This window comes from Lynx rufus, unplaced genomic scaffold (genome assembly GCF_022079265.1).
Source record: "Lynx rufus isolate CCGP_SWC_20201006 ecotype Redwood Valley unplaced genomic scaffold, mLynRuf1.p SCAF_9, whole genome shotgun sequence".
NCBI classification, from domain to species: domain Eukaryota; kingdom Metazoa; phylum Chordata; class Mammalia; order Carnivora; family Felidae; genus Lynx; species Lynx rufus.
Genome location: NW_025814897.1, coordinates 33,779,349 through 33,796,767, shown reverse-complemented (window position 1 = coordinate 33,796,767; position 17,419 = coordinate 33,779,349). Strand labels below are relative to the sequence as shown.

The 17,419-nt window shown below is 34.7% G+C and overlaps 1 protein-coding gene across 1 annotated transcript in view; it reads left to right on the top strand.

Moving 5' to 3' along the window:
• CNTN5 (contactin 5) overlaps positions 1–17,419 on the top strand; it is a 535,125-nt gene that overhangs the window by 404,948 nt on the left and 112,758 nt on the right. The window contains exon 14 of the mRNA XM_047071958.1: positions 12,400–12,520. Coding sequence (XP_046927914.1) covers positions 12,400–12,520 — 121 coding nt within the window. The remainder of the gene's footprint in view (positions 1–12,399; positions 12,521–17,419) is intronic.

Sequence of the window (17,419 nt, the reverse complement as noted above, 5' to 3'; positions counted from 1 at the left end):
ACTTGAATTGTGAAGGAAAACTTGAAACAGCTAGATCTTAAATTGGCAAAGTCATCTTTAGAAATTCTTATATAAAATTAATTATTCCATTTGGAATATTATGTTTTTGCAAAAAGGTTAGGTATAAAAGTTTTCCACTATTCTTGCTCATTGTTTTCTTTCAAAATGTCTGTAAACCCACAAATTCCATAGAAAGCCATATTTTTTTCATATATGTGAAGAGGCTTCTATATGCCAGACACTAGGTATATTAGTAAGCTGAATATCACCTTTATTTGTCATCTTTATTTATAAGAATGAATTCCAATTATGGTTGATACTCACAAGATCAAACTATAGCTAAACATTTCTTTAGGTGATATTTATCCAATAGATACAAAGGCCTTTTCTTGTTATAAGTTCATTTATAGCTCAAGAAGATGAAGTGAGAAATAAGGTTATTTTTCAACCCAGCAAGTTCTAGGTTGAAAATATTTCCTCTAACTTCTCTCTAAGAATGAAGATCTTATTTTTTTAACTCAAGTCACTTCTCTCATACACTATCACAAACAACTAAAAGAAGCCAGTCAATCAATACTTTCAATACTCATTTTCCGTATAAATACCCTTAATCAGATCCATAATTTCATTAGGAACCCTTTGTATCTCCCACATTAACATAGGCGAGGGGTTTGCTAATTCTTCTGCTTGTTCATAACTCAGGCACTTTTGTTCCAGCCTCCAGTTACAATCTCCTCAATGTTTTCCCATCCTTCAGTAAGTTTCTTTCGTTCTTCTATGTCTTGGACTGAAGGTCTGGTCACTGGAAAATATTCTGGTATAAACACGGTGTCTGTCTTATACACACACACTTGAGATCTTTACCCAGGGACAGACTTTATCTGATAGCAGCCTGGATTGATGTTTGCCAAGCGCATTTCTTACTTTGCTAGTCCTTTCCCACCTGATGAGGGTGGAGTGAGAAGTAGTTTTGTTTTTGAATCTATAGTCCTGGCTCCTTCTGATTTTCTGTGTATGCTGCTACAGAAATGAGTGCTTCTCTCTTTTCAGCTTGTTTTTCTGTATTCACACCTTATTATACACAGCTAAAAGAAACCTGTTGGTACTTTTAATTTTCTTCCTAAAAAAATCTTAAGCAAATTCAGTTTGTTCACTGTGAATAATGTGCTGTTCACAATATCTCAGGTGACAGTGCTACCAAACTTTCCAACACTGCATATGAAGGATCATCTTTTCTTCAGTATGCAATAAATATTTCCTCACTGTTTCTCAACCCTTTAAAGCCTTTATCAATAGTCTCCTTGTGATCCTTCCAGCTTTCGTTTATACTGTCTTCATTGCCTTTTCAGCTTCTGTATAACAACCCCAAAGCCAATGCCACATGTTTAAGCTTGGGTTACAGCAGCACCCACCTCCAGGTACCAAATTATTTTATGGTTATTCACTGCTGTACGACAAGGCACACCTAAGCTTAGTGTTATAAAATGACAACTGCTTTTTCACTGCTCACAGTTTTGTGTGTCAGGATATCAGACAACGAACAGCAAGGATGGGTGGCCTGAAACCCAAGGATGGCTTGAATCTGTTCCACAATAGCTGAGCCTTCAGCTAGGGTAGCCAAGTGGCTGAAGATAACCTGCATGGCTTAGTAGTTACTATGTGCCATAAGTCTCCAATCTGGATGTTAGAAGGATTGCAAGTTCTTTGTTGTATTTCTTCCAGGGTTAGAATGCCCAAGATAGTTTCTTTGCTTGCAAGTCTGGTGGTTGGGCTAGAATGGTTAAAACTTAGAATATCTGGACTTCTGTCTCTCCATGAAGTCTCTCCACATAAATGTTTGGCCTTTTTATAGAATGACAGCATCAGGAGAGTCTGACTTTTTAAACAGCTGGCTTCTCCCAGAAAAAATGTTCCAGGGGGCCTAGGAAGAAGCTGAAAGTCTTATGATATAACCACAGAATTTCCAAGACATAATTTCTGCAATATTCTGCTAATCAAAAAGTCATTGACGTAAGTCTAGATTCAGGGAGTAGGAAATTAGACCTTGATTCTCAAGAGAACAAGTAGAAAAGTCTATGTGAGCATCTTTAATCTACCACAATAAACAAGAGGCAAAGTCCTAGACCTAATAAGTTCTTTGAGCAGCATTATATGCAAGCAGTGTTATCATAAAGCATAGAAACAAATGTAGTATAAAAAAGATTATGAGAGACTTGCTACAGTATAGTGTTATGGTTAGCCATAATAAAATAGAGTATGTTTCACCATCGGCTCTTGGAATAAATTTTAAATACCTCATAGTGCAATGTCTTGCTGAAAGAGAGAAGGGATAACTAAGGTAGAAGTGAAGAGAATCTCAACATATTAAATGTAATTCATATGGAACGTTAATGCTTCATTCCAATTATTGGCAGATATTGTACTGTAGGGAGAGGTTGGGGATTAAAAAGCAGGGGAAGAATCAGTCCCCCAGAAGGAGTAATAGTTATGATCATAAACAAATGGGTCATTAACCAATGACACTGAAAGGAGGCAAACAGAAGCAGTAGATTATAGCAGGTAGATCTCTTCTCATTTAGTCTTCTAGACTCAGCATTAGCCTCCCTGTCCTCCCCCATCATGCCAGAGAACAACAGTGGTAAATTGCTTAACTCTAAGTGACCCAAGTAAAACAAAGACATGCAAAGAAGTGGCCTAATTCCAGAATCATTCCTAAAGTTCTGTGTGAAAATCAATGAAACATAGAGTGGCTTACTTATTCCCAACATTTTAGGACCTTATAATAATACCAGATCAACACTGGTCCTAACTAATGAGTGAGATGAGAGCTATTATATTCTGGATTCCTGGCCTTTGCTGACTTCAGGGAAGAAATAGAAATTCCACAGATAACTGCCTGATCACTCTTCCCATAGCCAGACTTGCATGTAGATATTGACTTTGCTGCAGTGTAAATCAGTAGCAGAATAAAATGCAACTTATTCTGGAAACCTGTATACTATGGTATAACAGAATATTGTTAACCTTAAAAGATAAATTGAAAATATTCCAAGACTAAGAAAAAGAGAACAGAAATGTTGATGTATCAGTAAAATGTTGATCCATCTAGATTACATGCTTAGGTAAAGAAGTCAAGTTTGGCCAGTTCTCCTTCAACTAAAGATATGCCATTACAAACTGCCAATGTCTTCATTTAAAAAAAGTTAGCTGAGGGCCATATATATAAGATTCTCTTGATGCTGAATTAACAGTCAGAAAAGGTGGATAATACCATGAACAAATGAGGGTGATGGGTCATGTGTATTATCAGAAAGGTGATTCTAGGGGCACCTGGGTGGCTGAGTCGGTTGAGCGTCTGACTTTGGCTCAGGTCATGATTTCGTGTTCCATGAGTTCGAGCCCTGCATCGGGCTCTGTGCTGACAACTCAGAGCCTGGAGCCTGTTTCAAATTCTGTGTCTCCCTCTCTTTGCCCCACCCCCAATCATGCTCGCTCTCTCTCTCTCCCTCTGTCAAAAATAAATAAATTTAAAAAAATAAAAAATAAAAAAAGGTGATTCTAGCATTTTAAAGCGAGATGTAGCATTTCATGTCTAGATATGGTTGATGAAAAGCATAAGCTGTCAGAATAATTCTGTGGCTTATTTAGAAAAGTAATTTCTAATAAAAGCAATTTCTAATTTCATGGTTGTAACTACACAGTGAAACCATTTTATTTTTATACATTTGCCAAATTTTGTTTTAATTAGTACTAGCGAATCAAATTACCTACGGTTTTAAACAGAATAATAAGGATTAGTTTCATACACAAAATAGTAGAATGGAAAGATCTCTTGACTGAGATTCTGGTACCCAAGGATCTTCTATCTCCACACTTAACTTGCCCTTGAATAAGCCACCTACACCTCTTAATCCTCAATTTTCTCGACTGCTATAGGAACTAGTTAAACAAGACGATTTGGTAATTATCTTCTCACACTAAAATAGGTATTTTATACAATGATTTTTTATACTACTAAATTCTTTAACATATAACATTGTATTATAGCTATTTGTCTACCTCACACATTGCATTGTGCATTTCTCCAAGGCATACTTTTTCTCTTATCTTGTAGCATGTGCAGCTCAGACATGACAGATTTTGTATCTTGTACAAATTCCAGTCAACTGAAGCTGTGTTGAGCAGAATGCATAGGTTGGGTCAAATCTCAGGTATATTTTCTATGAGTAAAGGAAAAGGGCATAACTTCAAAGGTGCCAAGTATTTGCAATTTCCTGTTTAGACAAAATAGTTACTCTAACAAATGATTGATAAGTGAATGAATGAATAATTTTATAACTGTGCATGTGCCATGAGTTCTCATAAAATAAAATATGTATCTACTGTAAAGTTTTATTATTCTGGAGCTTTCCTAGTGGTCATGCCATTACTAGCTGTAATCAAAGCCATGTTAATGCGTGGATGAACAAAATTTTTCCTGACTAGTTCAGGATACATAGTTCTATATGTAACACCAGTGAGAAGTAATTTAAGAAGCATAAGTTTGGTAAAAGATAGTAAGATTATTCCATTACTAGACAATGGTATAATTCACTCTAAAGGAAAACATTTTCTCTGTCTTGATTAGTAACATCTTTCTAGATCACTGTATTTTTAACACAAATGTAAGAAGACGCAATCTATTCTATTTCTATTTTCTACACTGAGTAAAAGTACAAATCAAGAATGTAAAAGAAGATACAAGGGTGCCTGGCTGGCTCAGTGGGTAGGGCATGTGACTCTTGTTCTCAGGGTCATGAGTTTAAGCCCCACAGTGGGGCTTTTAAGAAAAGATACAGACATTAAGGCAGAGAAAGATAGGCATTATACAGTTTAGGAAAAAGTGCCAACTCCTGTGGTATTTATTCCAAAGAGCACCATTGCCTATAATGTTCATATGTGTTCCAGTAGATCACAGACAATATCAGTGTGGCTTGGAGGGTTGGGCACACTGAGAAAGGCCTTGTGCTTGGTGTAGTGCTCTGCTGTCATCATTTTGAAATTCTTAACAATTTTTGGACAAGGGGATCTGTATTTTCATTTTACGCTGTGACCCACAAATTATAGTCCTAGTAGTCAGTTAAGTTTTGTTTTGTTTTTTTAAATAAGAAAAACTCCTTAATATGTGAGACAGCATTTGGAGATTTTGGCGGGTCACTGAGGAACCACTTGAGGGAAGGTGCAGAGAGTACATTTTCTGTTATGGTGAGAGACAAAGTAGGCTGACTCCAGCCTTACATACTGATTAAGAAATTGGACCACCTTGTAGGCCATAAGTAAAGATAGCCAGTGAAGATTTTGCGATTGTAAATAAAATCAGTTTTGGGGAAAGACAAATCTAGCAATGGCATGTCAGATGGGTAAGGGTGAGAGAGAGATAGGGGATAGCATGGAGGATATAAAGAGCTGGTTTGAAAGCTACTATTTAAAACCTAAATTTAGAAGTCAATGCTCATGGAATGATTGTTAAAACTATATGAAGCACACAGAAAGAGAAAAGCTACTCCACACACGCCTCTCATGTTTTTTTTTCCATCAAAGCTGCATTAAACTAGACAATCACGTGCAGAGTCTATATATGTATACCCAAAACTTATAGCCCATAGAAATAAGTATTGAATTAATTAGCGATCATTTCATTAATAATAAAAGGTGATTACATCAGATATTATTAGCAGGTATGTAAAAGAAAATTTAGCAACAGTTAGAAAGGAGCTAAGAGTAACTTCAAGAATGAATATGCTGATAATTTGTGTTACCTCATCTATTTCATGTCTCCTTTAACTTAGAGACACTGGAATAGTATAGAAAAGACACTGTAAGCACTTAGAGCGTGTCTCAGTCCATCAAGGCTGCTATAACAGAATATCCTAGTGTGCGTGGCTTATACACAACAGAAATTTATTTTTCACAGTTCTGGAGTATGGGAAGGCCCAGATCAAGGCCCTGGCAGATTCAGTGTCTAGTGACAGATGGCCATCTTCTCACTGTATCTTCACATATTAGAAGGGGTAAGAGAACTCTCTGGGGTCTCTTTTGTAAAGGCACTACTCCAATTTGTACTCTACCTCCCAAACACTTCACCTCCAAATACCATCACATTAGGGTTTAGATTTCAATATGTGAGGGAGGGGGGTTACATACACAGTCTATAGCAGACCCGTTTTGCCTTGGTCATTTATGTTAATCTTAAATAAAGGAATGCCCATTTACCTTGCCACTAGAAAACAGAGAGTCAATGCACATACTTTCAGATAAGAGACATTTGGGAACAAACATCTGGCATCCACTGACATGTTAAATGTCACATTCCCTAGTCCTATACGTCTACCTGGGAAAGAAGGAACATTAATGTGCCACACATGGCATTTTGTCATTCATTCAGTATTCTTCATATATTCAAGTTTGTCATCTAGGAAATGAGTATGATTTAACATTTTTATTTTTAAATTTATTACACTAAAATTTAATTGTAACTTGTCTTGCATATTTTTGCTCTGAGCTGCTTAATAATGTCTAATCTTCATTTTAACCAAGACAGTGGACTGTTCCCATGAATTCCTGACTTTGTGCTTATAATACTAAATAACCCAGCTTGGATATCTGGGTATTCTGAGTTCATCAGAGTTATCAACTCCTTCCTCTTAACCTATGTCACTAAGTAAAACTGTTTCTGCATTTTTCTTCTTACTTAAAAATACATTATTAGTATATGTGTTGAAAATTGAATACCAAAGTCCTAGTAATGGGATGTAAAAGCCATTTTTACCTATTTTTAGTTTTCAATGCATAGTCGGATCCATTTAGTATTTCACCATTATAGCCATAAATGTTTTTGTCAAGTAGTTTTTTGGCCAGTATTATTTCACTGGCAACAATTAATTTTTCTATTTCAGATAATATGCCAATTATTTAGGCATGCACGTTAATGTCATCTTTTTAAAAAATATATTAAAACCTACGCCATCATGAATATAAAACCTATTATATAAAGGTTTAAGAAAAAATAGTTATAAAAAGAAAACTAATGTGTGTATATATATATATAATTTCCTTTTCATGGTAGGATATTTTAAATCATCCTCTGAAAAAAAGAAATACTGAACAAGGAAAATCTTTCCAGTATTCAAGGTTTTATGTCAATAACATCAATCATATCTAATAATCCATGTCTCATAACTGACACCCAGTTTTTTTAAGTTAGAAAAGATTTTTTTATTGCATCTCACAGAATTTATATGCTATGTTACTTTTGCTTTGGAGAGGGGAATGGTTTGTGTGTCTGGCAAGGGCTGCAGAAGCTGGAAGTACCCTATTTGAGCCCCTTGGGAAAAGTTGAATGAACCCTAAATAATGGCACAGACTGCCATCTCCAGCAGGTTTCTGAGTCCACTATTTACAAAAACACTCAATTCAAGTTACTTGTTGTTTAGATGATTCATTCCCTAAACATTCTCAGAATGCTTACTATGTGCACAGCATTCTGCTAAATACTGCTGGGAAAAAAATGTTTTAAAAGTATTTTACGCTTTTGAAGCATCTCCCAATAGTTCATGTGTGTACTTTGTTTCACTTGATTTCCCTCATGAGAGAGACAGTGCAGTTGTTATTATCCCAATAATGTGACTTTTCCAGAGTTGCAGGGCTAAGGAAGTTGCTAAACTAAGGCAAGAATTCAGGTCTTCTTATTCTGAGTGCAGCAGTTTCCTTATAAGAGAGAAAGAGGGATATATATATATATATTATATATATATATATATTATATATATATATATAATAAAGCTAAGTACTTATCAGAAACCTTACTACAGCTATGCAAAACTTTGATAGACATTTGTTGAAGGAGTGAATACCAATTAAAGAAAGATTTGTCTTGGCTAAGAATGCAATTACAGTGCCCTGTTAAAACAGATAACATTTATCAAACACTTACTATGTGCCAGACACATTGCTATGGGCTATCCCTGCATTATCATATTGCAGCTGTGAGAGAAGTTCTTCATGACAGGGTAGTTTTCCCAAGTTAAAAATTTAATAAACGGTAGAGCAGGGATTCACACAACTCAGTCTTTCCAAAATCTGTATATGACTCCTTACATATTTTTCCACTATCTTAATGTCTTTCTCCAGTCTTTTCTTACTTATCTTACTAATTTCTTTGAAAGATAAAAAAAGGGGGATGGAGGAGGTATGTCAGGCACAGAGAAGGAAGGAAGCAAAATGTCCATGCATTCATTAGCTCACCCAATGATTGTTGGCTACATCAGCACCTAGCTCAGCTCTGGGACTGCCCATAGTAGATGTTGGGAGCATGAGTAAAATGCTATTGAAGCATAACTAAACAGTAGAAGAATTAAGGAAGCCTAGACAGTGTCCAGAAAGACTTTACTAAGGAGAAGGCATTTGAGCTATAACCAGACGTATCTTCTCAGGCAAAGAAAGGAGAAAGAGCATCGGCAACAGAACAATAGGCAGAATTATGGGAAGTATTCCCATGGATGTGGAAATATGAAGGTAAAGCTGTAGAAGCGCAAGTTGCTGTCATAGGAGGTGGCATCATGTTTTGAAGAGTCTTCTGTGTTCAAATGAGGAGACTGGACTTTATCTTCAAGGCAATAAGAGCCAGCCAACACTTTGAACAGCAAAGTTATATGAGTTTCCATTTTTAAGAAGTCTTAACTAATATTCTTATGTTGGATGAGCAGGACATTTAGTCAAAGTGAAATCCAATAAAGATCTGGACTTGAGTGGAAGGATGACATTTCCTATATTATTTCAAAGTCATAAATAAAAATTATAATAATCTAGCAACTGCTCTAGTGAGACTCTGTGAACAAGAAATGTAAATGAATTAGCCATGTTGCTGCCCTCACAGAAAATGAAAATACAACCTCTTTATTCATTTTTATCGAAGTATAGTTGACATAAAATGTTACATTATTTTCATGTGCACAATATAGTAATTCGACAAGTCTATGCATTAGGCTATGCTCACCCATAAGTGTACCAGCCTCTTTCTTAAAGAGGCTTCATTTATTCATACATTCAGCAAATACTTGTTGAGCTCCCACTATGTGGCAATCACTATGCTAGGTGCACAATGCTTGTGCTATGTACAGGTTGTGGGGAAGTTCATTTGAAGTAACATGTAACACAATTTCTTCATAAAGCCAAAAAAAAAAAAGCATGAAAGACAAGATATAAAGCAAGTGTCAAAGAAAACAAGAGAAGACAGAGTAACTCCTGAGAGAGAAAAAGTGAAAATGAGGTTTATGCTTAAGAAAGCAAGCATCTGCTGTAAGTAGCCATTTCATTAGAAGTGCACTAAATTGTGGAGGTTCTCTCTCAGGAACTACATACTGTGGGCTGAGATTGAGTATAATGGGCTCCCACATGAATTCTTCTCATTACTTCTCTTGAAAGATCAGTAAATCTACTGAAAGGGTAATTTAGGTTTACTGTTCACAATCCATTCATTTCACTTTTAATCTTCCCTGTTTATAATTGTAAAAATACAACACAGATATAATCCAAAAGAGAAGGGATGAGCCCAAAATGAGACAATTTCAACTCCTCAGTCTTGACATTGACATAAATGCAATAGGGTGTAGACTTTTTCTTCCTGATAGATGGTGATGGAGCCTCAGACAGTTAATAAAGCATTGCATACTATTAATTGTGGATATCAAGTAAAAGACAGCATAGCAAAGATAATCTATGCTTCATCCTCCTGAATTCCTTAGAAACTTATGTGATTTTCAATGAAGACTCTTCTTAATCCCATTAAGCTTTTCTTTTACTATAATTCAACAGAAAGGACAAAGGTTTGGGACTTTCATCCAGGGCAAAAAGAAATCAGTGATTTGAGAAGATAAAGTTCCAGATATTAAGACAATAAATTATTTAATCACAAGAATGTTATTTTACACAATAATTTTTCAATAATGTGAGTTTGAAAACTGATGTAAAATCATTACTTTTTCTGCCATTAAACTATCACCAGTTTGTGATTTTGAAAAATAAACAAACAAATAAAAAACAACAAAGCAAAAAACACCAAGCACAGTCTTTCAGAACTATTATTTATGGAAATAATAAAGTCCTCTCTGATTTTCAGGGCCTCTCCTTGGCTTTTCCATTAGACATAGGGCTCATTCTGGATTTATAGTGTGCATATTGATTCCCAATTGATTTCAGTACCTTAAAAAGAAAACTTCAAAATCCAGGGGGAAAAAGAAATTTTCACACCTAAAATGTACCCATGCCACATAAAGTCATAAAAATATCAGTTTATTTATACAATATTAAATTATATTGATTTTAAGCTGAATTATGGCTTATAATGTCTACAATTTGCTTTTGTTTACCTATATTAAACCAAAGAGATTTAAAGTATAAATTTCCTTTTCAGATTTGAAAGGAGTAAGTGCTTATTCCAATAGAGATGAGAAAATGAAATTTAAGAGTATCAATTTATCCTAAGGAAATTAGGAGTGTAGGACATTCACTGGACAAATGTCACATTCCTTGAAATAATTATTATGATATTTTAATGCATTCTCACCATGAAGCTTTCCTTTATTAATGACTAAAAACGACTATGTCTTAACATTTATTTCATGAGAGAAACTTTCAATACCCTTAAAAGTTCCTATAATAAGACTAATAGAAAAGAAACCAGAAATGAAATACCAGAAAGAAATGGTTTAAAACGTAGTATACAGTTAAGCATTTCATTTAAATAAAGACACATAATTTGAGAGGTAAAAACTTCCAATGACTTCATACACTTTCAATGATTGCTATGGATAATGAAAAGAATCCAAAGAATTTCTAGAAATTCTTCTCACTTTTATGATTTTTATATAACCCATTAGTCTGTATCAAAAGAAGATACAGACCAATTCATAAAATGAGATAACAAAATAAGATTAAAAAATTAAAATGAACTGAAATAATCAATGGGGTACTCCCCTCTAAAGACAAATGCATCATTTTTTTCAGGTAATTTGCCTATTCCAGCAAAAAATTAAAGATTTCTAATCTGAAGTGCTTCTCTGTGGCTTGCATTTAACATTCTTTCCTATGCTCAACTACTATTGAAGAGAAGTGTTGAGTTTTTTTAAAAAAATGTCATTTCAAGCTATGTGCTTCTACTCTCATTCCAGTCAATTGTTTTTTATTGCAACATGAAAACTGAAGAGGGTATTGGAGTTTTGCTATGTTGTTATCCAAAAAAAAAAAAAAAAACTTATGAGTTGTGAATTCCATATCTTTGCATGTTCACACAAAAAAGAAATCTATCTTTCCTGATAGAGTGAATGAAAGCCAAGATTAAGTAATGAAAGATTTGTACCTGTCGTTCTAATGTGTAGGGTCATCATAGTTCCCATGAACTGATACATCTAAAAGATATTCTCCCTGGAACTTATTGATCTCCTTAACTGCAGTTATTCTTCAACTATGTTCTAATCATCTTGCTCCCAACAAGAATCAAGTGTTTTGAACATCCTTTGTGTTTTGTAAATACATTGATTAACAGAGATTCAGGCTGACCCTACTCCCTGATGGTGGTGGTTATGGGAGGAATAAATCTTTGTTAAGTAAAGATGCATGGCTGTTGGATCAGCAATCTGTAACCTAAACCCTCTCTTTCTGTTGCCTACAGTGTACTCACAAAAGCAGCCATTCAATAAAGCCACACAGCATAATCTTTTGACTGCTATCTTCTCATAATTAATTTTCACAAGTTTCTATTCCTTTCAAAACTAATGTCTTGCCACAATATAGACCTGTCTCTAAATATCAAAGCAATAATTTTGGCTCACTGATTATTTTTCCTATCCTTTTAAATATATTTTTTTTAATTTTTTTTAACGTTTATTTATTTTTGAGACAGAGAGAGACAGAACATGAACGGGGGAGGGTCAGAGAGAGAGGGAGACACAGAATGTGAAACAGGCTCCAGGCTCTGAGCAGTCAGCACAGAGCCCGACGCGAGGCTTGAACTCACGGACCGCGAGATCATGACCTGAGCTGAAGTCGGACGCTTAACCGACTGAGCCACTCAGGCGCCCCTCCTTTTAAATATATTAATGTTTGTGCATATTTAAATATTTCTTAAGTATTGTAGCTGCTAAAACATTATATGCAATATAAGTGTTCAAACTATATTAGAAATTGTTGAAAACAACTTCCATGTGTTCCTTAAAATAGGGTATGTTTGGTTTCTGTATTGTTGTCATATAAATTGTAAGGACAAAAATGGGCCCTTTGACTGAATGTGCAAAGTTCTCCTTAAACCACCTTGAACTAGGCAGATTTGCAACATTTTAAACTGGCACTTCATCCCTCTTTCAGCAAGCATCCTCTGCAGATTTAATGATCAGGAACATCCTTCTGATGCATGCTGGGAGATATGGCTGCAGGGTACAGACCACAGCAGACAGTGTGTCAGATGAGGCAGAACTTCTTGTTAGGGGTGAGTATGCTAATAGTGCAGTCTGAAGACATGATCACCATAAATTATCATACAAAGGAATTTAAATGCATGGACTTTGAGCACATCAGTACTGTGCATTTTACTTTCAATTTTACAATATATGTTATTTTTGTTTAACCTTTTGCCTTTGAAAAGATTACATGGAAAACTGCTTCTTAGTAACAGACAAAACCTGTAGATTCAACTTCAGGGTCTAAAACACCTTTAGTAATAAATGGTCACTTAGTGTGTCACAAACTTAATATAAAACAGAAGTTTTAAACAGTTGAGCCACAGATATTGGGACTACAGGGATAAAATTTGTGTGTGTATAGATGTGGTTTTCAAATGCAAAGTTAGTGGAAGCCCTAGGCACTTTTTTCCTCCACTAACTTCTAAATTCTGCTTCCCAAAAACAGGAAAAGTGCATGCCTAATATGGTGGCATTTGTAAGTTTTCAATGACAGGGTTTTTTAAGTCTGAAAATGTCAAACAGAATGTGCAGAAATGACAGTTAAGTGGTTTCCACCTATGAACCAGGCTACCAAATTCTGCAGCCCTATAAAGTTACATCTTATTTGAATTGAATTAAATAAATGACTACAGCACCAATTTCCTTTAGCACATTATTCTCCAGTATGGGAAATACAGCTCCTAGCATGCATATTCCCTTTTTTTCTTCTTTCTTTCTTTCTTTCTTTCTTTCTTTCTTTCTTTCTTTCTTTCTTTCTTTCCTTTCTTCTTTCTCTTCCCTCCCTGCTTCCTTCCCTTCCTTCCTTCCTCTTCTTTTTTTCTTTCTTTTCTTTTAGCTTGCAATACAATATACCTACAGAAAATTCCACAAATTATTTGTGTACTGGTGTATAACTCAACAAAACAAATGTGAATTCACCATAAACTAAATTCAAGATAAGATATAGAACTTTGCCAGAATCGTACCTAGTGCCTCTCCTTTTTTGATCTTAAATAATTACATTTTGAGTGATGAGAGTATTGCATGCTAAGACACTTTGCATGATCTCTGAAAGTAAAAATTCACAATCCATAGCAAAAACATATTTTAGATCAACTTGCCTTTTATCCACTTGGACTGTTTTCCATTCATAATTTTTAAGAATTCATTAATATTATAAAAATCTTGAATAGGAAACATAAGGCATATAGTAAACTTCAACATATCTTTATTTTAGTTGTATAAATTATTACAGGTTTATTGATTTTTGGTAGTGCATCCATCATTGGTCCAAGTAAAATGTTGTTTTTGAAATAAGTGGGTATCTGAGTGAATTTGTTCATTTTGCGGTGTGTTTCTGTTCAAAAGGCTATTTGAACTTTTCTCCAAATTTATCTGAAAAATGTGTATCTGTATTACCCTTTTATAAAACATCAACCTTTTAAAGTGCTCATCCTCTCATGATATTCCATTTAGCTAAATTTTTTCCTTTGTGCATTTTGAAGTTATAAGTCTCATGGAATTGCAAACACCATACTGCGGTCAAATTTATGGAAAATCACTTTCTTCTCTTGCTGTGGTCTGTTTTAGATTATGTATATTTATTGGGTAGCACTTGCCTAGTAATTTAGAATGAATTACACATGAATAACACAATTTGGAGGCTGATAACAAGAAACTAGGTATTTTTACAGGGTTGTGAGGGGCAAATTTAAGTGGCAAACCAACATTCTGCTTTGTAAGTAAAATTAAACTCAACAGGGTTTAGAACATAATTCAGGTTCAGCTTTTTTGTGTTCTGCTCTTTTAGCCTTTGGCTTTATGCCTAGGAGAAGATAAAATGCATAAATTTTGGAATTATGTCCAAAAGAAATTTCAGACAGGTTTCTATTGTCTGAATATTCACGTAACATTCAGCTCAAGCTTTCATTTAAAGTAAGTTTGATCAAGTCACCAATTTTCTATTATGTATTTGCATTACTTTTCTAAAATTACTAAAAATAGCTTGCCTTTTCTGCCTGGTTGGTCATGGATTTAAAAACTTAATGGGATTTTTGTTCTTCTTTTTTTATTTTTACTATTTTTGTTAACCGTTCCTGGTAATTGAAGCAGCTTGGATGTTTGACTATTGCTGTTTTCATGTTGGCTAGTGAAATAAAACTTAAAATAGTTTTACCTTGCTATTCTTTCTCCTATTCCCATTCATTGGTTTATAAACTTAGAGAATTCTAATAGTACAGGCCACAGGGCCAAAATTGAGCATTCTAAATGGAGTTTTTCTAATGCTGGCTATAATTCCAGCAGTAGAATCCTTAAAGTACACTTATTCAAGTATGTGTCACATAAAAATGGGAACAGTAAAGACAATTCCATCATACATCTTCCTATAGAATACCATCACTGGATTGTCTCAGCAGTTCACTTTGTTCATTGTTGAGCACGAGGAACATTCTTGGGTGGCAAGGGATATAGTTCCATAACCCTGTAATTCTATTTCAGTGGAGATTCAGGGGACTAAAAATCTATGTTCCCCAAGACTGATGGAAGCTACTTTTTTATCATCTCCTGTCCCATCAGAGATAGTCTATGAAATTCTTTTGTGCATGTTACCAAATCCTGAAATTCTTCTTCTGGCCCCATAAGCATATCAAATTGGAGCTCAGGGGTGTAGCCCTAAAACTTCATATTGCCTGTTTAGAATCTGAGTGTTCCTGACTAGTAACGCCTCCTGCTTCTCTTCCCATTCTCTACTTTAAAGCTACATTTCCCCAAATGCTTGTTTCCACTGTTGCTTCATTTTGTTTGTGAATGTCATTCTATTATTATCTTCTTTTCCACTATTTTATCATCCTCCAAAAATTGAATTTTCCCATAAATAATCTTCTGAAGCATAAAATCACTTGTTCTCACATACTTAATATTCAGTGAACCAGCATTATAGCACCACCATGAATAATTTGCAGAACGATAATAGAAGTAATGAATATGTTAAAATAAATTATTTTGCTGAAATGCAAAAGGATGTTAAAGCCACACCTGGACATCTGTGCACAATTTAAGTCACTTATTCAAGTGTGATATAGCAACAAAACAGAAAGTAAGGCTAGACAATGCTATAGGGAACCTCTTTACAGATAGATAGAACTGTACCATGATCCAGGGTAAAGGAAATTGATCATTCAGAGATAACACTAAATGAGATACACAATTTGTAAGGAACCAATACTCTCCACAAATATGAGAGATGATTGAACACAATATGAAAGATTCCAGATAAAGGAGTATTAGCTTTTTGTTACCTTATTTTACAAAAATGAATGTTAGAAATATGTTTCCCAAAGCCAATATAATTGTAGGAAACTATCATGGTTCAAAGAATAAAATGTGTTTAACTAAGCTGCAGTGACTGGGGACCAGAGCATTGAGTTCTGTTTATTCTGCCCAGAGGCAGAAAAAAGAGTTTAAAAATTCACTTCTTCATGCAAATTTTATACTCATAATACTCTGTTTATTAATACAAAACAGCAGGTCAAGAACTCTTGGGACAGTCAAAGAAGAATCAATAATCTTTTGGTTCTTCCTGAATGCATAACCTGTATGCACTCCTTTCTCCAAACATGGACATAATTTTCATTTCCTGGGTTACAATTTACAGGATGAATCTCATGTGTATTAAATTGAATCTGAGAAGAAACAGTCCACCTGAGGATGTAATTTGTTTAAAGATATCCCACTGTTTATAACCACTCACCCTTCCTCCCACCTATCACTTGTTCAACTTGGGGATAAACCTGTCTTTCAATCTTATTTCCTTTACACTTTCCATCAATTCAATTTCGTTTATTCTTTTCAAGAAAGATTTTTCCTTGAATATGTTACCTTTAACCTCTCCCAATCACCTAGTCACTAAGAATCTAAAACTATTAAAAGTTTGACTGTTTTGTCTATTAAATAAATCAACAGGTATCTGTTGATAATTTGCTATTCATTTACCTCATCCATTCATTCAGCACCTTCTCTGTATCAAGCACTGAGCTAGGCATTTGGAATGGAAAGATGAAGACACCAAGGTCTCACCCCTTTGTGTGGCTCTATGGCCACTAGTCTGCTAGTGTGAGAGGCATCTTCAGAAATGCATGTGAAACACTAAAAAAGTAAAGCTCTCCGGATAACTTTCAGTCTTTTAGGGGAAATTATGAAATACTAAGTGACAGTGTAGGCATATACATAATCTCTGCAACCCAGTGCAAACTAAAAATGCAGAGCCCTTGGGTCAAAACTTTGTAAAAATTTCAAGACTATGACAGCAGAGCACTAATCCACATATGGAGACCTTCTAAAGTAAGGACCTGAGTGATTGTTCAGGTTACACAGCCATGAAGCCAACCTTCTATAGCTATTAAATTATGTATTACTACTTATGAAGGAAAGGAGTTTAGCAAAGGATATTAAAATATCTTATTTTTTTACAATTACAACAAAATTGTCTAAATCTTAGTATTTTCGTCTGTAAAATTAGCCTATTAGAGCCTTTTCAGAGGTTTTATCAGCTTTTTGCATGAAATATCTTTTTAATTATTCTACCCCATTTTGAAAGATTTTGTTTATTATGTTAAACATTAATTCATATTTCTATTTTATTTCCCACCAAAAACTCTTATCATCATGCAGTAGCTGGTATTACCAAACTAGTTGATTTAAATGTAGCCAATAACGGAGACATTACATTTTAGCTGCTTGTGAAGTGTTACCAATTTTGTTTTCTTTGGTTTCATTTTCAAATAGCAGAAGATAACCTAAAGATGTCAATTACTACCTGATGGAAACCAGTTTGGAACCTTTGATTAAATACTCTACAAATTTTCTCCAAACTATAATTTTCAGTGATTCTCACTAACTAGAGAGAAAAGTTGGAGAATTTTCTGTCTTTTGCCCTTGGAAGGATA